The 22,595-nt window shown below is 36.4% G+C and overlaps 1 protein-coding gene and 1 long non-coding RNA gene across 9 annotated transcripts in view; one reads left to right on the forward strand and one right to left on the reverse strand.

Annotated features, from left to right (window-relative positions):
- Positions 1-22,595, reverse strand: part of GSTCD (glutathione S-transferase C-terminal domain containing) — a 166,607-nt gene that overhangs the window by 34,764 nt on the left and 109,248 nt on the right. For 7 of the 8 annotated variants that reach the window (XR_009211340.1, XR_009211341.1, XM_032173241.2 and 4 more), the window contains exons 6-10: positions 18,091-18,206; positions 17,885-17,929; positions 15,343-15,471; positions 6,524-6,657; positions 3,420-3,450 (exon numbers count right to left, since the gene is read on the reverse strand). Coding sequence is in view for 5 of the 8 variants with exons in the window: in XM_032173241.2 (XP_032029132.1) it covers positions 3,420-3,450; positions 6,524-6,657; positions 15,343-15,471; positions 17,885-17,929; positions 18,091-18,206 (455 nt within the window). In the remaining 3 variants the exon portion in view is untranslated. Of the gene's footprint in view, positions 1-3,419; positions 3,451-6,523; positions 6,658-8,090; positions 8,198-9,725; positions 9,799-15,342; positions 15,472-17,884; positions 17,930-18,090; positions 18,207-22,595 lie in introns of those variants that run through there. The other variant, XR_009211342.1, reaches the window with a different exon arrangement.
- Positions 13,949-20,611, forward strand: LOC116481037 (uncharacterized). The gene is made up of 4 exons (XR_009211343.1): positions 13,949-14,031; positions 17,722-17,784; positions 19,976-20,098; positions 20,551-20,611. It is a non-coding gene; the product is annotated as an uncharacterized LOC116481037 (long non-coding RNA).

A 22,595-nucleotide genomic window follows, 5' to 3' on the forward strand; every position in this document is an offset into this window, starting at 1 on the left:
TGCTCTGTTGCCCAGGCTCTAGTGCAGTAGCGCAATCACGGCTCACTGCAACCTCCGCCTCCTGGGTTCAAGCAATACTCCTGCCCCAGCCTCCTGAGTAGCTGGCACTACAGGCACACGCCACCATGCTGGCTAATTTTTGTATTTATTTATTTTTTTTAGTAGAGACAGGGTTTCACCATGTTGGCCAGGCGGGTTTCGAACTCCTGACCTTGTGATCTGCCCGCCTTGGCCTCCCAAAGTGCTGGGATTACATGCATGAGGTACCGCGCCTGGCCTGCTAAGTGGCTTTTCATTCTATCAGAGGAAAAGGAAGCAATGCAGATCACTGTGTGGCTTCTGTAGTTTTCTGGGATATCCAGCAGGGTGGTAGCTAGTTCTTGGCTTTTCCTGACTCTTCCCTTCACTTAGTCCTTTTAGAGGAGAGAAGCCTGACCTCTTTCTCTCACTCCAAAAGGCTGCAGGAAGTGTATCCCTTTCTGCTTTAAGACAAACTGTAAAGACGGCCTGAGGTAAGGACCTGATTATTACTTCTGCTTAACAATCTTAGAAAAGAGTGCATTAACAAAAAAGAAATGAAGGCTTTAAAAGCAGAGTTGATGATTTTGCACAGTACTCTTAAATCTGCATGTAGCCAAAAGTGAGTGATTATGCAGAGTCGAAATGAAGCAATGATCCCACAACTGTTCATTCAGAACAGCTGTTGTTTCTAAGTGTGTACATAATCTCACCTGTCAGCTTAGCAAACAGGTTAAACTCAGATTCATCATTTGTTCCTTTAGTATTCTGTATATTAAATTTGAAGCCTCCATTTTTAATAAGTGAAATGAGTGTGGCAATGTTGGTTTTTTAAAAGGGATATCTTTGTCTCAACTTGTATGCTTTAAAAAAAACCATTTTAATGCTCACTATAAAATTTCATGACAATAAGTGAGAAACTAATAAAATGGTTTCAATTAATAACTTTAACTCCTCACAAACTAACAGGCATCAATGAAAGGAGAGAAGGATAATTTAGAATTACATGACTTGAAGAAACAGTGTGCACTTTGTCCTCATGGTGTTTGTAAATTAAGATTCATTTTATATAATGGTAATGTCAAGGCAATCGCAATCTCAGATAAGATTCAGTTCTCTTGTACTGATAATTCTCACCATATTTTATTGGAATTATTTGTGTGTATGTTCTCTTTGGTCAAAATCAAGTTCTGAAAGGGCAAGGCACATGGTAGGTACTCAGTAAATGTTCCCGTCTAAATTGAACCGTAGAGAGTCCAAAGTGAGTCTCAAAATACTTTGGCACAAAGTTCTGAGGCCTTCAAAAGGCCGAGCAGCTTTTGCGGGTGTTGGAGAAAGAGTAGATAAAGGTCATGACTGGTGTACTGGGGAGTTTCTGCTTTCTGAAAGACTCTGTGTGCCCTGTCCCTACTGTAGAAATTTTACATTCTTTTTTAGCCAGGAGACCATGGGCAACCTATCTCTTCACCACCCTTGATTTTTTCCATACATCCTTTCATTGTTTGGTTTAACTAGCATCACTCAAGGAGGGATTAGAAACAGGGGTCTAGTTTTTGTTTTCCCAAGTTCTTTTTTCTTTTCTTTCCTTTTCCTTTCTTTTCTTGTCCTCTTTCTTTCTTCTCTCCTCTCTCTCTCTCTCTCTTTTCTTGAGACAGAGTATCACTCTCTCACCCGGGCTGGAGTGGGAATGCAATGGCACAATCTCAGCTCACTGCAACCTCTGCCTTCTGGTCTCAGTCAATTCTCGTGTCTCAGCCTCCTGAGTAGTTGTGATTACAGGTGTGTGTCACCACACCCGGCTACTTTTTGTATTTTTAGTAGAGACGGGGTTTCACTGTGTTGGTCAGGCTGGTCTTGAATTCCGTTCTCAAGTGATCTGCCTGCCTTGGCCTCCCAAAGTGCTGGGTTTACAGGCATTAGCCACTGCACCTGGGCTGTTTTCCCAATTTATTTTCTACTTTATTGGCATAGCCTCGTGAAAGAAAGGTGAGATGTTTTGAATGTTATGCAAATAAAGTTTCTTGGGTCCTAATGTTTCTTCCAAAATCATACAGTTTCCTAAAATATGTAAACTTTTAATCTAGTAGGTGAAGGCCAGCAATGTTGTGGTTTTGGCTGAAAGCATGAACACTAAAAGTTCTCCCCTCTCCATATCTGTGCATATTTGTACAGGGTGCGGGGTTGGTAGGAAGAGGGGAAGGTGTGAGTAGCACATAAGGTGGTGAGAGACAGAGCTGGAAGTGGGCATTTGAGTTATAAAGCAGGAATGAAGGAGATACAGCTGCTGATGTGGTAACAATGAACATTTTTAGGTCACTATACCTCACTATATTTCAACTGTTTGATGGAAGAGAAAGTAAAAGTTCTAAAATATAGGGGCTGGTATATAAAATGAGACTATGTTTTTAGTGAGTCTGTGCAAAAAGTGGCATTAACTAAGAATCCAAATGAATTTGTCAACTTCTGATGGAATTATTTATATATTTTTCTCAAATATTATCATTTCTTAAATTGTATTATATCATGCTATTGACCAGTTATTTGGATACTGGTGATGTTTAGGAAGCTAGAAACAGTTTTGATCAGATTGGTGACTAAAAACTATATATGTTCTGACTACTTTTGGAAGACAATTCTCTGTGGGTCTCTTGTGTTTCTTCATGTTTTACAAGCAGAGACACTGACTGTCTTTATTCCAGACCAGTGGTCAGCAAGGTTTGGCCCACAGGCCACGTCTAGCCTATGACCAGTTTTTGTGTGGCTTGTGAGTTAAGAAAGTTTTTATATTTTTAAAGAGTTGTAAACCAACAACAAAAACAATAAGAATGTCAAGGATAATGAGAGGAATACCTGGAGATTTGTTGTGGCCAGGATAGCCTAAAATATTTACTATCTGACCTTTTACAAAAGAATTTTCCTCTGTTATAGATCATCTTTTCAAGCACGTTTGCAGAGTAAACAGCCTTGGAAAATATATAGTTTCTCTCTCTGGAACAAAAGGGCAGGTGTTACCTGGCCCATTTGCTTCTGCCCTATGGGAATTGGGCCGTAGAGAGTCAGTGTGAAAACAATGGTATTGTGGCTACCACTATTGCCATGAGCAACAAACTGTCTTTTGTCTCTGACTTAGGGGGTCTCATATCTTCTGCCAGCATCCACTGGGCAGGCTAACTTGTTAGACTGCAAGTAGAGTTAAAATCTCAGACCCTTCACAAATCTTGTTACCTACTTGAAGAGTTAATCTGGATTTGCAAAAGAAAGAGAAAAAGAAACCCATTATTAGACATTCATGAGTTATTCAATTACAACTATAGATTATTTACTCTACTAGAAATATGAGAGGGAAAAATATAAAGGATAAAAAGTGTATTAGGATGACATCTAGATCTTTTTAAGGTTACCTTGTATGATAAAGTTTTCTTGAATTGTTCACTGAAATAGAAAAAAAAGGAATTAGTCATCATTCTAAATATTAAGAGTAAGATAATCCTGAAGAAACTAAATTATATAAAAATATGCTTTGTATGTAAAAAGCATAAAATGCTATGGTGAAGTAAAAACTATGCCAGTTTGAAATGCTTTTATAAAAAGAGAAGCATATCATCAATATGTTATTAATTTTAAGAAATCTATTCCACAGATTGTTTACACTGTTAGAGAAGCACCTTTTTTGTCTCTATCCCTCATGGGAACACTAAGATCCAGGTGTTTCAACATGTGGGTTTTACTGTTATTCAGATGTGGCACAGCCAACAGATCAGGAGAGGACTGCCATTGAAAAGATACTTTATTACTCACAGTTCCCCAAGAAGAGGGGGCGTGCCATGTGATGAAGTGCCACATGGGGAAACACCAGTATAGGTCAGGAGGCAGAGGTTTCCATGGGAAGAAAAAGGTGAGGTAAACACGCTTGGGAGTGGCTAGTTTGAATAATTTCAGTGAACTCAGGCATAGGGCTGTTCCTACTTGTTTGATATCTGGCCCTAGGGTAGTAGGGCAGGGGGATAGTGGCCTGGAAGTAAAAAGAGCTTGATAAAGGAGGTAGTTGTGGGGTAAGGGCTCTGGGTTGGTTGGTTTACTTATGCAAGGTATGCTTGTTGATAAGACCTTTACTATCTCTAGGAACTGGCTAGCCCTGGGAGGAACAGTCTCTCCAGGATCAGCAAATAGTAAAACATCAGAAAATTTAAAAAGGCATGATTAGTACATCAGGAAATCACTGTTGTCACAGCTAATAAAGATAAACATACATTCCATAAACATTGTCTTTTATTAATGCTATAAGCTTCACTCTTAAGTCATTCAAAAACATTGACTTATACATTTGATACTAAATTTATTAGTGACAATTAGTTTGTTTGAAAAGAGTACTTCTTTGCACGTACTGTAGAAACAGTATGCTATTTATAAATTCCTCACTGTATTTTTGGTGATTGAGATAGGTCTTATTCACAAAGAAACTTTCTAAAGATATCAGTTCAAAGGACAAGGGAGGACAAATGTCAGTAAATCTACACAGGTGTGAAAAAGACAGGAAGTGGTAGTAACATACTGTAAAGGCCACCAAAAGTTGAGGCTGAGCCCAGGCACTGTGGTGACCTGGCCAGGTGTGTGGGCACTCAAGGTGGTGCTGACATGCCAGCCCCCACCCCCACCTCAGCCCCCTCTGGACTTTGGACGCTGACGAGCATGACACGGACACCAAGGGGGGACTGAGGGCAGCCTGACATGGGCTTGCAGGCACCCCTTGGCACAAACAGCCTGGGTGCCATGGGCACCATGGATGGCAGGTTGATGGCAACAGGAGGCAGACAGGCTCCTAGGTAGAAAGGGGCAGGTCCCTGGTGAAGCCCCACCATCAACCCAGGAATGGCCCAAAGCCTGGGGTCCAGGCTGCCCGCTCCATGGAACAAAGTGAGAACTTAGAGTGCTTTTTCCAGGCTCACCCATGGCCACCCATGGACCAATCAGCATGCACTTCCTTCCCTCTGGAGTCCATAAAAACCCCGGACTCTGCCAGACTTAGGCAGACCATGGATGACCTGCCTGCGGAAAGAAGCTACCCACTCTGGATCTCTTCTCTGCTGAGGGTTGCAGAGATGAGATGAGATGACCTGCCTGCAGAGAGCAGCTACCCACTGTGGGTCTCCTTCCATCTGAGAGCTGAGTAGACATTGTGATGACCTGCCTATGGAGAGAAGCTACCCTCTTTGGGTCTCCTCTTGGCTGAGAGCTGAGCAGACATTGGGATGACTGTCTGTGGAGAGGAGCTACCCACTTTGTATCTCCTGAGAGCTGTACTGTCACTCAATAAAGCACCTCTTTGCCTTGCTCATCCTCCAACTGTCTGTGTACCTCATTCTTCCTGGATTTGGGACAAGAACTCAGGACCTGCCAAACGGCAGGACTAAGAGTTGTAACACAAACGGGGCTGACATGCCCCCCACCCCCAAATACACCCACTCGCCATGTTGCAAGCATGAGGAGGAGAGAAGAGATGCAGCCCTTCAGGGAGCCCAGTCATAGGAGCTCCCTGAGCCAGGGCTGACACCCTCTGAGGGGCTCTGTGGCTCCTGGTGTTTCCAAGCTTCTGGTTGCCACCATGTTCCCTAGTGCTCACAGTGGAAGCTGCTTGCAGTACACTTGGTCCAGCTGCAGCCTCGCAGGGAGCCAGCACCCATGCTGGTGCCTGGAGTTGCCTGGCTGTGTGAAGTGGCCAGACCCTGTGCTTGCTCATTCATGTACCCCTCACCACTCTGTACCTGGCTCACCCTTGGCAGGTGTGGGATCTGGGCTGGTAGTGCAAGCCAAGAGCAGCCTGCCAGGCTGAGTGAGTGAGCAGAATGAGCCCAGTGGGCCCAAGCAAAACTCAGGCAAACGCTCCACGAACCACAGAGGTTCCAGCTGGCAAAGTGACACCCCAAGGATCCTGTGACATTACTACCATTATTAGCAACAGTTCACATTTATTGAATACTTATTCTTGCCACTTCTAAAGGCTTTACACATATCATTAAATTTTCACAAAAACCTTGAGGTAGTTATTATCATAACCCTCATTTTGTAGACAAGAAAACTAATGCAAAAAGAGTTTAAGTAATTTGCCTTATAAAATGATAAGGAGCTAGTATTTTCCCCCAGGCACTATACTTCCAGGTCCTAAACACTTTACTGTACTTGACTGCCTCTCATAGACATTATGTATGGTTACAGTTTTAAATTTATTCGGAAATACAGAGAGAAGTGCTAAAGCCAATAGACTTCTAGTTGCCTGTTTCCTGGATAGCCTTGCTTCTAAATTTCAGCAAAAACTGGATCCAGGGGAAAAATCAGGGACAAACATAAAGGAGTTCTTCTCTTCCTTATACAATTTATAAACAATATTTGGCATTGTGGAAAGAAGAAATGAGCCAAAAATTAAGTCATTGCAACTTTATATCAAACAAGTTTTGTGTCCTGGCTTATACCCATGTTGGTGTCTTATGTAGAACACTGAGTTTCTCACCTTTTTGGAAAATTGAACTTTGAGGTGTTCTGAATGAAACCATAACAGCAAGGGCATGTGACGAAGGAAGCCCGTGTTTTGATACAGTGCTCAATCACCATGTCTGTTGCCACTCCACAAGCATGCAATGCTACCTACAAAATAAAACCAGGCCTTAGCACTAAGTTCCCTCTTAACTCACAGTGCAATTTTCATGCCTTTTAAATAGTTCTCATTTGGCCATACCAAAGGACTACTTAGCTACACATATCAATTAATTATGAAAACTAAGCAAGTTTGAAAGGTTACAAATGGAATATTGCAAATAAAGCATAAGATTCATTCAATCGAAGATTTGATGCAATTTTAGTGTGGAAAAATTAACACAAGTGTTTATCTAAACTATAGCATCGTTCCAGGAACACTAGATTCGAAACGAGAATTTCGAGTCTATTACTCTGGTTGCCTGTGTAACCCTGAGCCACTTAAAATTTAGCTTCTTTCGGCCTTAATCTCTTCAACTATAAATGATGGTTAACAATACTGACATATCACAATACTGTTGCAAAAATTAAATAAAAATGTATTTGAAAACACTTCCTCAAATGCCACATTAATATAATCTAGTCAGGGCTGTATTAAAATTAATTGAATCATATCATGTAGTACCTTTTAAGATGTTTTCACATAACAATCTTTAACATTGAATGATGAGTTACAGGAACTATTTTCAATGAGTTTATTTTAAAAGGATTGAATGAAATTATGAATTAGAATACTGAGTGGGGCTTCAATAACTCATAAAAATAACTCAAAATGATTTTTAAGTGTTTTTAAAACACATATCCTTAAGTATATCTATACTTAGTATATCTATACTTACTATAATCTTACTACAAATGAGATAATTATGAAAATTCTTAGGCCAAATAAAGCCTAAATAGGACTCTGAGTGAAAATCAGATGTGGGGATTCTAAAAGATGAATAACCTGTACTGGATTTTGACAAAAAACACCAAAAAAACCCTCACATCTCCATTTCATTCTGAACAGACATAAATTGTAATGAATTATAATCTTCCCTCACCAACTTCAGGGTAGGGATGGGCTTTCAGGGTAAAGAGGAGATTTTCTGTAAATTTTAGAAACTTTTTTTTTTTTTTTTGAGACAAGAGTTTTGCTCTTATTGCCCAGGCTGGAGTGCAGTGGCATGACCTCGGCTCACCGCAACCTCCGCCTCCCGGGTTCAAGTAATTCTTCTGCCTCAGCCTCCCGAGTAGCTGGGATTACAGCATATGCCACCACGCCCGGCTACTTTTGTATTTTTAGTAGAGATGGGGTTTCACCATGTTGGTCAGGCTGGTCTCGAACTTCCAACCTCACGTGATCCACCCACCTCGGCCTCCCAAAGTGCTGGGATTATAGGCATGAGCCACCGCGCCCAGCGAAAGTAAAATATTATAAACCAGATGCCCCCTTTGAACTGGAAAGCTAGAAACAATACAAATAATACTCTATCGGGAAGAGGAAAGCAAGATCTCTGTTCTTAATCCTCCTCCTGAATTCCTCCTCCTCCTTCTAGACTTACATGAGCCACATAGAAGTCAACAATCTCCATGTTGCTGTCATCCCACCTTTCCTGTTTCACTCTGAAAACAGCCTAGGAAGGCTGGTATCCAGTAAAGGCAGCAACAACTACAGGGAATGGGAAAGTAAATAACCTTGATTTCTCATCTGCTCCTTTTAGTCAGCTTTTCAGAGTAAAAAACAGGCTAATCCTTATTTTCATGACTAGTTGGAGAAAATTTCATAGTAAAAATTATAGACACATCTTCCCCTGGAGGGAAAGCAAACTGACATTTACTGAGTGTTTATGTGCTGGCACTATGCTATGCTGGGTGATGGCACTCAGAACTATGCTCACAACATCCCTGAAAGACTTTATTATCTCCAATTTAGATGCAAGGAAATGAAGTCTTGGGAAATTAAGAACTTGCCCACAACAAAACAGCTACTGAGGGGCAGGATGCTGACCTCAAAGCCTGACCCCATGTATCAGGCGGCTTCTCTACAAAACCCTCTTCAGGCTCTGAGCAAAAAAGAGTTTAGAAAATTTACTTTTATAAGTCTCTCTTTACTTAGGTTCACATTCCTTTCACTACATGCAAAAAAGTGAGTTTATTTCCTTCATTTAAACAAAATAAGTAACTTGAATAACTATACAATAGTTTATAGATAATGTAATAATTGTCTACTAATAATAGGTTTTCGGTCAAAAAGGTTTTACTGCATCACATACTCCTAGTTTTCACTGTTATCAGATGAAACTCAGAAATAACAGGCAAATAATGAAGACAGATATAGACCAAAAAAACCATTGGATATGGAAATTTATCATACAATAAAGGTAGTATTTCAAACCAGGGAGAAAAGATGGACTTTTTAATAAGTAATGTTTGGTTAACCAGATAGCCATATAAAAAATAAAAATTAGATCTTTTCCTCTCATCACACATAAGAAATAAATTTTGAATGCATTAGAGATTTAAAATGCAATAAATATGAGTAAATTCCTGCACAACCAAGGGGAATGGGAAGTAATTCCTAAGCTAAAAATCTACATGCAATAAGGGGTAAGGTTAATAAATCTGACAAAATAAAATTTTTATTTATTTATTTTTGAGATGCAGTTTCGCTCTTGTCACCCAGGCTGGAGTGCAACGGTGTGATCTCGACTCCCTGCAACCCCTGCCTCCAGGGTTCAAGCAATTCTCCTGCCTCAGCCTCCCAAGTAGCTGGGATTACAGCTGCCTGCCACCACACCCAGCTAATTTTTGTATTTTTAGTAGAGACTGGCAGAAAACCAAACCATAAGTAAAAAGACAAATGACAAAGTAGGGAAAGGATTGACAACTTACAGCACAAACAAAAGGCTTATATTCTTAATATAGAACAAACTTCTAAAAAGAAAGAAAAAGCCAAATAAAGTGAGAGTAAAATGAGCAAGAGATGTGAACACACCAACAAAAACAAGCAAAGAGTTCTTAAACAAAAATTGGTCAATATTGCTCCAAGTAAGAGAAATAATTGTTAATTTTTTTTTTAACAAAGAGCCAAGATTTAAACTCAATGTGTCTGACTTCAAACCAAACTTCTTTTTTTAGTTCTCTATGCTCTATTTACTCTTTTCTTTAGATATGGAAGTAAACAGGGAGTCACTGACCGGACTTCTAGACCCAGCCCCCACATTAACTTGCTAGGTCACTCTTCCTTTCTTGTAGCCTCAAATTCTCTACCTGTAAAAGGAGAAGGTTGAACTGAATGATGTCTAAACTTGTCCCAGCCCAATCATTCTCTCCGGCGTTTCTTTTCGAAGAAGGATTCTTAACTATGGATACCTTAGACAGAGAAGCAGGCTAGTCCCACCTGTGTACTCGTTTCCCCTCTTTTAAAACTTTCATACAACAATATTATAGGTAATCAGCTTTAAAATTCAAATAATGCTAAAAGGTATACAATTATATTAAAAGTCCCTTTTTTGTACACACTGCCACACCACTGAAAGAAAATCTGTGTACCAAAGTCAATGCTGTTCAATTCATTGGTTTACTTCCTGAAAATCTGTTTTTCTATATGATGAATGTATACTGATATCTCTTGATTTGTAAATATTAGACATTTTTTATTATCTTTCTACTAGGAGAGAAGAGCTTTTGGCTTTATTTTTGCACATTTATACACTATCCTCCCTTTTTCCATCTTTTCTCATGGTTTTGTATATACTGTTCACTGCCGAGGGAAGTGTGATGGATATCAGGGTTTCTGCTTGTTTTTTTAACATCCAAGTCGTTCCCTACCCAAAAGCTCTGTAAAATGCTCTACAATATAATTTTCCACTGTTTGAAAACTTTCAGATAATTGGTCAGCTCCATTTTTCTTTCCTAGAGACATCTTTCCTGGGCTTTCTGATGTTTTACTAAAATATGGACTCAATGCTTTCTAGGCCTGTTCCCTAGCTCTTGCCCTAAGACTTCCCTCTCCCATGATACTAAAAATTTTTCTCTTGTATTGGATACCACTTAATCCTTTTTCTTATTTACTTTCTATTTTAATGAAGCACATTATCTAGTAGCTTGCTGAAAAGGGGTATGTACAATGTACATTTTATTGAGACCTTGACTGTCGAATTTTTATTTTTTTTACTTTTTTTTACTAGATTGATGGATTAGCTAGGTATAGAATTTTAGATTAGAAGTTTTCTGTTAGAATTTTCGAGATATTGTTTCACTGTCACCGAGCCTTCCACACTACTATTAAGAAGTGTGACAGCATGTTGATTCTAAATTATTGTATATCACTATTTTTTTTTTCCCTGTGTGGAAACAGTTGGGAAAATCTGGTCACCCTTGGTGTTCTGAAATTTCACAATGTGCCTTGGCTTAGGCCATTTTGTAAGTTTACTTTATCAAGAGAAATGCATTCTTAATTATCAACACATTTTCCTATATTTTCTTTGATGTTTTCCTCCCCACCATTTACCAGTTTTCTTTTTCTGGTCCTGCTATTACTGAGGTATTTGATTCCTGGACTAAATCTCTAATTTAAAAAATTTGCTTCTTTCCAGATTCATTTTTTCTTCTTCTTCTTTTTTTTTTTCAGTTCTATTTTTTTCAAGTGGTATCCTATACTTCTTTAAAAAAATACTTTATCTCTTAATTTTTAATTTGTTTTCAATTTTGGCTAGCATATTTTTATTTTTCAAGATGTCCTTTCTTGTTCTCTGATCATTCCCTCTTTTTCTTTTTTATTATATCCTTGTTTCACTAATGTATTATCTGCTCTAGTCTCTCCCTGACTAAGACCCTTTATTATGTTTGTTGCTTTGGTCTTGATATGGTTTGACTATGTCCTTACCCAAATCTCATCTTGAATTGTAGCTCCCATATTTCCCACGTGTCATGGAAGGGACCCAGTGGGAGGTAACCGAATGATGGGGGTGGGTCTTTCCCATGCTGTTCTCATGATAGTGAATAAGTCTCACGAAATCTGATGGTTTTATAAAGGGGAGTTCCCCTGCACACGCTCTTGCCTGCCGCCATGTAAGACGTGACTTTGCTCCTCATTCACCTTCCTCCATGATTGTGAGGCCTCCCTAGCCATGTGGAACTGTGAATCAATTAAACCTCTTTTCTTTATAAATTACCCAGTCTTGGGTATGTCTTTATTAGCAGTGGGAGAACAGACTAATACAGGTCTCTATCTTCCATTTTGGAAGTTTTCCATGTTTGGTATTCCTTTAGCTGTTCATATTAAAGAGTAAACCACTAAAAAGTTGACTGGAAGTTCTGAATGAAAGAGTAAGGCTTTGAAAACTGGTGGGCTTCACTAGTGATTGGGTGATGAAAAAGCCCAGACAGGTGCCTTTCTTTCTTTTTTTTTAATTATAGCTGTAGTATCTGTAGTTCTTTTCTCTGGGGACAGTTCTGCTTCTACAGAGGGGAATCTTTTAATCCTGGTGATTGTGGAAATGATCCTGGATTCTGTTGTTCTGGAATTAGAAGGCAGATGGGTAGGGAAGAGATCTATCCTTCAGTATGCAGATTCTCATTTAGTTCTTATTCTTGGTATGACACATCACCATTGCCCTTCTCTATGCCTGATATCACTATACTTGGTGCCTCTCTGGTTCAGTTTCTTCTATAGAATAAACTTCCTGTCTCTCTTAGGAGTTGGGGAGAGGTAGTTTCTTGTTTACACAAGATGAGAGCAGGAATCTTGTCTCTAAATAATATTCTTAATTAAACACGATTTCAGTCCCTCCCTATTCGTTTCCTCTGAGGTTTCTGATGTTCTGAATTCCTAAACTTTTCTGGGATTCTGTGGGAGCAAAGTGGTTTTTGTCCTGATAGCCTTCTTGCCACTCTACCTGGCATGCATTTAAATTTTATCTTCCTTCTCCTCTACTCAATAACTTATCATTTTTCTTCAATCTGCTTTTCACTTTCACACTTCATATTGTGATTCAAGTTATAGAATGTTGAATATAGCTTCATCATAGAGTTTGATTTTTCTGATTCTTGTTATTTGGGGATCTGAACTTTTTTGGGGAGAAGCAGGGTTGAAATACCTCTATCTGCTATTTTCATCTCGGAAGTCCCCTATTTTGCCTCAATGATTTTTAAAAAGCGTGCCTGCAGAATATATAATTTCTCAAGGTCCTTATCTTTTAAAACAAGGATCATATAATTACTCATCAAAAATGTTACTGAATTATAGTCTATAATTGCACATGCTTCTTTTAATTGTACATTAACATACTTACATAAATAGAAATGAGCTTATAATTAAGCAGTCATCACTTACGAGTCATAAACAGTAATTAAAAATTATGTGGGCAAAACAGCAAAAAGCAAATACCAATAACTAGAAAATAAAACTGTTTTGAGATTTTCATATACATATTGATGAACAGAAAGGATTCACCAATACTGTTAGAAATCAGTACCTTATCATCTGGTTGAAATGACTGTATGTTATTGTTGAAATTTTCCAAATAAACATGTTGGTGGCAAGCTGTTTAGCCTTGATACAGTTTTTGTTTTTAATGCAAAATGAGCATTTTTCCAGAGTCATGGCCCTTTATGTAATACTATTTGCAAATAAATATTTGTAATATTGTTTGAGAGCATGGGTATTAATACACATATTATAAAATTTAATAATTTAAAAAGACTTAGTTGTTTCTAAGTCTTTTAAAATTCTTTCATTAAAATCTTGTTTATACTATTAATTTTTATAGCTAAAGAAAAATAGTAAATGAAAAAAATAAAGCATTTACTAAGCAAAGATAAATGCTAACTAAGCCCTTATTGAAATATCACAAAACTATGAATTTATGCAGTTTAATGCATTTCCAATATCTGGTTATTCTGCTTTCCTCTCTAGCCACAATATTTTAAAAATTTTTTTGTGTGTATTTTACTAAACAGCCACACTATTTTTACTGGAATGCATTTAATACAGGAGTTAGAACCTCTGATGCATTTAGTCTGATTTACCTAGTGACAATACCTCAATTACTCTCCTAGGCAAATTATTCTCTTCAGAGTGAATCTACTTTTAATTTAGCCTTCTAAGCAATTTTAATCCATTTTCTATACACCTTGACAAGGGTAATTATGAAAGGAAAAAAAGTCATTATAGATGTATTACGATATGCAGAGAAAAATTTCACTTCCAAAGAGATACATACATTTTTAGTTGGCATTAGTAAATTATACACTTGGAAGTTACAAGAATATGCTAGAGTGATTTAGCATCTATAAGTCATGAAGGGCCAAGAGACGGATGGAACAGACATAGGCTGGAAATTCCACGCTTTGTGAGGTAAATAAATGGGTAGCAGTTCACATTTACTTGCTACCATTCTGTCTGGTGTACTGGTAATAATTGGACTGGTTTAATGGCTTGTTTCATGGGAGAAGCTCTAAACCTTACCTCAACATTTATGTAAAGTTAAAGCTGCACAGGTATATTTTTAATTTGAATTTTCTAGATTACATGTCTACATTTTCCTGAATTTCTTTATTAACAGCCAGGCTTATAAAAAGAGAAGGAAACTGTAGATTGTGTCTACAAAGGAAACAAATAGCATACGTTTTAGGTTGAAAAAAAATTACAATAAACCCCCAAATTTGCAGTAGTCAATATTTAAGAAATAAACTTCACAGGGTAAAAGTCAGAAATACTATAAAAGGTCTGAATTACTTAAGTTGATAAAAGTTCTACCTAGACAACCGCATGTTTATATGAACATATGTAATTAGAAAGGATGTCAGTTAAGAACCTTCCTGGAAAGTGGTTTGGCAAATGCATCAAAATTCTTAAAGGATGCATAAAATATCCATCATAGTAATAATTGCATTATAACAATGAGAAAAAAAGTATGATTAAAAAGTAGGTAAAAGATTTTTAACAGTATTCAGTCAATGCAGGACCTATGTAGTATGGTCTTAACAATGTTCAGATACGTGTAAAATATGCATTTATATGAGTGCATAAATATATAAAAACTAAAGATTTTTGATAGTATTTATCACTTGATAGTAGGCATATAGGTTATTTCTTCTTTATATTACTACGTATTTTTCTGTATTACTATCAAAATGTATATTCCAAAATCGGAAAAAAATTATTTAAAGCAAATATAAGAAATAGCAGCAACACTAACATGTTCATAAAACTCAAATTCTACAAGAAATAATAAAACCCTGTGGTTTAATGATCAGGCAGAATTACATATCTTACAGATTTTTCATAATATCAAATAATAACAATTTGATCCAAAGGTTTAGAAACATGGTCAATATACTTTCTCTCTTGGAACCTGAAAATACATGTAAATATAAAATCTTAGCTAAAAAAAATCACAAGGCAATGCTTGTATTTAGAGATTACTAACAAGTTATTTTTCTTTTCTTTTCTTCTTTCTTCTTTTCCCTGTCTTCTAAAAATGCAGAATAAACCAAAGCAAGTCATGTTCATCAGAATCAATTACTCAATTATTAACCAGTGTTCAGCACTTGCTACTGGGGATTCTGTAGTGAAGAGAATAAAGTTCTGGTCTGATAGAGGAGCCAATGTTATCTCTATTATGTAATGATGAAGTACTATGAATAAAATAATATTCATTAATATGCTATATTTCATAGATAATATAAGTATACAAAATTATAAATTTGTTTAGCAAAGAACACAAAATTATCTTTTTTATTTACTCTAAGGCATGTAATTTTTCTTATTTAGCTAATTAAAGAAATTGAAATTACTTGATTACTTACTCCAATATTAAACATCCCAGTAAAATATTCCATATTTGCTTGAATGAACCAAATGTTGCTTAAACCCAGTTCGTCACTTCTCTTCTTAGCACGAATTAATGATAATTCCTTGTTTTCTATTAATGTAACCTAGATTTTACCCAGAAAACAATAGTATATTTAGTAACATAATTCAGACATTAGGCAAAGCATTATTACTCTATTTCATAGCTTTAATAATGTAGAACGTATTATATTGAGCCTCTATTCTGTGGCAGGAAGTATGTCAATAATCTGGTACAGAAAGGAAAAATGAAAGGTCTTTGAACTATAGTGATATAGCTTTGAAGCATAGTGATATAAGTGAAACAAGAAATAATAATACAGCGTGGGCCGGGCGTGGTGGCTCACGCCTGTAATCCCAACACTTTGGGAGGCCGAGGCAAGCAATCACTTGAGGTCAGGATCTTGAGATTAGCCTGGCCAACATGGTGAAACCCTGTCTCTACTAAAAATACAAAAATTAGCCAGGCATAGTAGTGTGCGTCTGTAGTCCCAGTTATTCGGGAGGCAGAGGCAGGAGAATCGCTTGAACCCGAGAAGCAGAGGTTACAGTGAGCTGAGATCGCACCACTGTACTCCAGCCTGGGTGCCACAGGGAGAATCTGTCTCAAAAAAAAACCAACCAATCAACCAACCAACCAAACAAACAAAAAAACCAAAAACAAAACATCAAAAAATAATAATAATACAGTGTGATAAGCGTTAAATGAAAGACAAACAATGTCAACGGGAGCACTCAAACTTGATGACTATTTTCATGGGGAAGTAACATATTAACTGAGGCCTAAAAAATGAATACAAATCAATTTGTGGGGAATGCAAGAGTATTTTAGGGAGAGAAACACACATGAAGGCCCAAGATGAGAAAGAATATGGCGTGCACATGAAGGCCCACGATGAGAAAGAATATGGCATGTTTGAAGAACTGAGAAAATTGGTACACAGTTTCCAGGGCACAATGTGTGTCATGGTGATAGTGGCGATAGGGGGACAGGGTGTGAAGGTTGAAAATGAGGCTGGAGAGGTAAACCGAAACCAGATCATGCATTCATGATAAAAGAAGTTTTAGTAGTCTGTAATGTATGGTATGGATAGGTGGGAACAAGGCCAGAGGGCAGAGAAACCAGTTAGGAGCCTCCAGTGATAATCTAGGCAGAGAAGATGGTTTGAATGGAGAAAAATGAAAAGAATTAAGTCACTTTCATCACTATCATTCCTAGTTCTTATTTTGTTCTTATGCTTGTCTGTAAGAAAAAATCTGTTTGAAAAACCTGTTAGACTATACTTGGTGTGAAAGGCTTTCCTGATTTTATTCTAGACAAGATTACTCATTTTTGGTTTCAACCTTTCTAAGCTTCCAGAAGTATTAATAAGGGAAGAAAAGATATTACATCCCTGACTCTGCTTCTCAGAATTTTACTCTGTGAGCTCTCTTTCTCCTACTCAATCACAAAATTGTTGCTTTACTTAATAATAAAACAAACACCTGCCTCTTCTCCCAGGATTCCTTATTTATTTTCCTGTTTATTCTCTAAGAAAAAAAAAAATAAACGAATGCTATTCCCTGTCCCCTCGTCATCATTCTGTTACATGTTATTCTGGCCAGTCTATTAGTTCTTCCACATTTTTTTTTCTTCCGGAAGTATTCACTATAATTAGTTCACACCTTCCAGAGAGCTCACAAGCAAAGACTCTGTTGCAGTTGAGTTTGTATTAAAAACAAAACAAAAACAAAAACAAACAGACTTTATGCTAAAAAGTGGTCACAGTGAGGAACTGATTTAACATGGCAGAAGACTAAAATCAGCACAAAATTCTAACAAATTGTGGCAATGATTGAATACATTATATTTACTTGAAAATATATTTTGTAGTCTCTGAAATATGATGATACGTAAAACTATTAGCAATAGGGAAAAAACATTTATGATACAATATTGAGTGAAAGCAAGGGACAAATTGTGTTTGCATTTTTAAAATTTGCAACAATTAGCATCCATATGGACAATGACTTAATGAGAACAAGAAAAGCAAAGCATTTGATGGATCACTATGGTAGGTTTTGGGTTTTTTTTTTTTTTTTTAGCTTTAAAAAATTTTGCTGTTGTTATAATTTTGATGCAATGGATCAAAATCAAGATACCAAAAGAACATGCTCAGCAAGTTTCAGAGGTTAATATTTCCATTTAAAATTATATTGAAAATTAAACTAGTTGAAGCAAATTATTTTATTTAGCAATAAAATAGCTATTTCTTTGAAAAATTACTTAAACCTATAAACCTCCTTTAAAAATTGATAACTGTTTTATGATCTTACTTTACTTTTTTTTCCTTAAGATTCTGAGTCTTGGAAGTTTATTTCAAAGAAAAGACAATGCCTGTGCCACATGTTTGACTTGGGTGAGTGATTAGAAACTCCAAGAGCAGGGATAAACCAAATTTGGCTAGCTGAACTGTATAATTTTAAAATATTTCCTTTTATCTCTTATTCTGGCTTTACCTGACATGATGGCAGCATGTGAGCAAGGACAATTCCAACATGGCCCTGAAAAAGTCAGTAAGACAAACAAGTTAGCTTTGGTCCCCACAGCTTTTCCTCATTCTGAAACCACAATCTTTACAAATAAAAACGTGACATTGAATGTAATATAGAAAAGTCTCATAATCTTAGAAAGACTAAAAAGGATGAAAGGAGAGATAAAATACCCCACCGCTGCAGAAATCCACAATTCTGTCACCAGGTTTTGCCTGATTTGTTACCACATAGACAAGGTTGTTCAACTGTTGCTGCTTTCTCAAAGCACGATCACTGGACATTTTACCTGAGAAAGACAAGAGATGAAGAACATAAAACATTACATATTTTGAGGGAACAAGAAGACATGCTTAAAATAGGCTACCAGCATAGAGGAGGAGGAGGGGGAGGAGCATACACACACATACATACATATAAAAGAATAAATGATGAATTCCATATAACAGACTATGAGGACTAGAGGACTAGAACCTGAGATGAACTTTATTTTTGCTTGTTTTACTTTTATGTCTATTCAACATTTCCTTCAATAGCTATGGAAAGAAAATCTATGGGGAAAAATATGTCTTTTAAAGCGTGGAAACAATAACTGAAACACTAAGTTTAGGGTCATAAACCAAGTGTCCAATTAATGTTGGCAGAATGGAAAAAATAACAGTAATTGTCTTCTCCCTTTATCTTTTTTCAGAGACATATTGTAAAGACTACCTAATTTCAGCACATTGCTTAATCTCCTTATAGAGAGATCCATAATAAGTAAAAATATTTTTATTGCTTAACTGGCACATCCTTGAACTCTTGATTCTTCTGTGTAGGACACTGGGAAACCTTGAAACATAGGTGTTACATTGTCTGAAATATATCAATGGTTATTGTATTTAGGGAGAAATTGGATTTTCTGTTTTCTGCTTTGAAGCTTCCTTTCCTCGTGAGTCAGACAGAAATATAATGCAATTAGAGATTCAAGATAGGGCATTTCCAAGTATGAAATGCCTGGGGCCGCACAACATAAAAACATCTTAACTTTCCTTTCAAAACCACTAGTCAAATCCATGAAAATATCTTCAGACGAATGAATGAAATTATTTGTTTTTACATATTTCAAGTGCATTCTTTACACGAGCAAAATTAAGAAAATGTGACACCAGATTTCCATGATATAAATAAAAGGGAAAATCCCGATAATCTTTTTGGTTTGATACAAAATTAAACATACTAAGGTTTCCTTGCTCCTTTTTCCCAGAAAAATGGCATGACCTTTTTCTTATCTTCTCTTTTCTGTTTTCCTTCTCTCTTATGTTACTAAGTTAAAAAGCACAGGAAAATATTATTTTAGGAAATATTTTTAAATGTAAATAAAAAAATCTCTATAAAAAAATTTATAGCATCATAATTCAGTGATAACATTTTATGTATATGTATGGTTACCTTCAGTTATATTCATAAATTTTATGTGTTCTAGCTAGGTATAAAATATAAAATGTTATATTACAAAATATGAAATATTATAAATATCTTTCCATGTCAATGCGTTTGTTTCTATCTATATATTTTAATGGCTGCATAGTATTCCATTGACTATATATACACTATAATTGAAGTACCCAATTTCCTGTTGTAATGATGTGAGCATCATACACAGCTGATTATTTTGTCACATCCTTAATTATTTAGCATGGATGAATGTAAATTTCAAATATGAAGAATATTTAAGTCAATACTCTGATGACTTCATTCGTGAAGACAGATTCATGTAGCTTTTAAAAGAACTATCTTCATTTTTCTCTGACAATATAAGTGCACAATATTTAAACACAGAATAAGTAAAAGCTGTAATCCCACCCTTCATGGGTAACCACTCCTAAGAGATTTTTGTTATGACAACTTTCAAGCATCTAGCAAAACTGAAAGAATCTTAGAGTGAATGCCTTTTTACCCTCCACCTAGATTCTACCATTAACAACTTACTATACTTGATTTATCATACTTCTATCCATCCTTCTATTCATCCAAATATGCGTTATATTTTTATGGCAATGCAGTTTTGATTTGCAGGAGAAAGAATAAGAACAAGAAGAGGGGAGGAAAGGAGGTGTCAGAAGGCAAAAAGAAAAGTACTTTGAGGCTCTTTGGAGACCTAGAGTAAAAAATACCACTATTAAATGGAGCCACCATGAAGTAAGGAATGAGCACGAGCATTTCTATCTTTGCTCTGTTTGTAGATTTCTTAACAGTTCCTAGTCAAAGAATTTTCATAAAAGAAAGTTAAAAGGAATGTTTTTGTTAAGAATAAGGAGATAGGAAAAAAATTGTTAAATGGAATATCTAATATCAAGTTCTATACCACATTTTTAATTAGAAATTTAGAATTACCTAACTTCCTTAGGTCTGTTTCAAAAGCAAATGCTGATGGAGATCTGTTTTTCTTGCTAATACTGCATCTTTGCATATTAAAAAATACATGTAGAAATGAAGGCTGAAAGCAAAGAGGTACTTTTCAGGGTTGTGTTTGAGAGACCATACACTGCACATAATATTCACAGAGATTGAGCTAAAAATACAGCAGCATGGTGCTCAGATGCTTTATGGAAAAGCTGCCTCTAATAAAGCATTCTCTTTCCCCATTCTAGTTTTATAAATATTACGAAGCTCCAGGAAATATGAGCAGGATCTCAAATATATTCAACAAGGTAAAGAAGTGGTATTTTGGGATACAGTATTAATTTAAAAATCAAATCCTACTTTCTATTTTTATTCAGTATCCTTGTGCCTGAGACATTATTTACAAGCATAAAATTACAGTCTATTTTTAGCTTGACTAAAAATGATGGATCTCTAGTGTCACGGAAAAAGAAATCTAAGTGTAGAATGTTTTAATACAAATAATGTCATTTGTTCTGCAATGCAGTTCTTCTGCAAATGAGTTTTTTCTTTGTCTAATTCCAGTTAGGAGTTACTTGATTAGACACTTCAGTGTGGTTTGCATTGCCAGAAAAGAAAGTACAGAGGTGAAGGAGCCAATTTTTAAGCAAGGGGGAAGCCATGTTAAAACGCCAGCATTTTTGGTTCATCCAAAGCATCAAATAATGAAAAAAAATCACTGGAAAATGTGTACATGTGCCACCAGCACACATGTTCAGTGTAGTAATTTATGTCCCAAATCAGGTAGCTCTTAATTTTTTGTTTCTTAGCTTAAAATAACAAGTATCTTACAAGTTATAACTTACTTTTAAAAGAGTGCATGGATACTTATTAGATGTCTTTACTAAATATTCTTTTGCTGGTTTGTTTTCAAAACATTTGTTTGAGATACAGCACACCAACAGTATTCTGTGATTATTTTTTTAAATACAGAGACAAAGAAGGCTAAAACTATGTTTAGAGCTTTTAAAAACACACTGAAAAGGTAAAAAAATCAAGAGCAAAAGCAAATTTTTTCAACAGAGATCAATGTTGTATACATCACTCTTTTAAAGAAGGTGTAAGACAATTGAATAGACAAGGTGGCACTAACAGAACCTTGAACAGGTGAGAGGGAAGGCGACAACCACAAATGTTAATGTTTTCAAAAGAGGTCTGATTAACAGCATTAAGAAAGACAAGCTGATGAATGGTCATTTATCATGCTTTATAGGGCAATCAACAGCAAAGCTGAGGTTCTATCCCCACAGTTGCTATGGTTTTCATGCTTGGAACAATAAGGTACCTACTTATATGCCCGATACTCATCTATATGCAGAGGATGCATCTCAACAGAAATGAATAAGAAGACATAGTTTCTGTTCTTAAGAAGTTAACAGGGTATTTAAGAAGAAGGTGTGTGTTAATTATGTGCAAAAGTATGTGCATTGAAGATAAAATAGAAAAGTCTTGAGACATTAGAATGGCCTTTACGGAGACTTGGGCATTTAAGGAGGATCAGAAACTTACCAGATAGAATGGGGATGGGGAAGGCATGCCAAGAACAATATGACATATTTAGGAGAAAACTACAATTAACTCACTTGCACCTAAAAATGAGAGATGAATGGGGGAAGTAGTAGAACATCAGATTGACGTGAAAATACAGGCAGACAGGGCCAGATAGGAATGACTATTGCTTGTTGTTTGCCTCTCTGTGTCTTACCGAAAACATGGCCTTGCTTTCATATTTAATGTGCTTAGAGCTGCTTAGGGACAAGTTCAATCTGAATAGACAGCATTGTTAATTTTACATTATTACCAACTAAAGTGTTCTTTTATAATGTTAGTCTGCATCATTTTTATTCTGGATATAGTATATCCTTAAATTAGATAGGATTATCCATAAAATTATCTGGAGCATTGAACCCCAAATGATGCTCTCTGCCATTAAGTGATTTAATTAAAAAATAAAATGGAATCAATTGAACTCATTAAATCATTTTGAACCCTGGTGTTCTAGATCAAGAAATCTTTTGAAGCCCTATTAAATTCTCCTCACCCTCCTTCTCAGGCTCCTCTTCCTTTGTTATACCCCTGATGCACTATGCTGACCACATTCTGTCTCGTTGTTCCATAGCTAATCACTGAGCGTGCTTTTCCTCAGTATATTACTAAAGTCCCTTCCAAATCTACCCATTAAAGTATCTCTCCTTTGCTTAAATACCTTTACAGCCTCCTCTCTGCCTTAAGAAAAAAATATTGATGTCTTGGC

Source organism: Hylobates moloch, unplaced genomic scaffold (genome assembly GCF_009828535.3).
Source record: "Hylobates moloch isolate HMO894 unplaced genomic scaffold, HMol_V3 SCAFFOLD_2, whole genome shotgun sequence".
NCBI classification, from domain to species: domain Eukaryota; kingdom Metazoa; phylum Chordata; class Mammalia; order Primates; family Hylobatidae; genus Hylobates; species Hylobates moloch.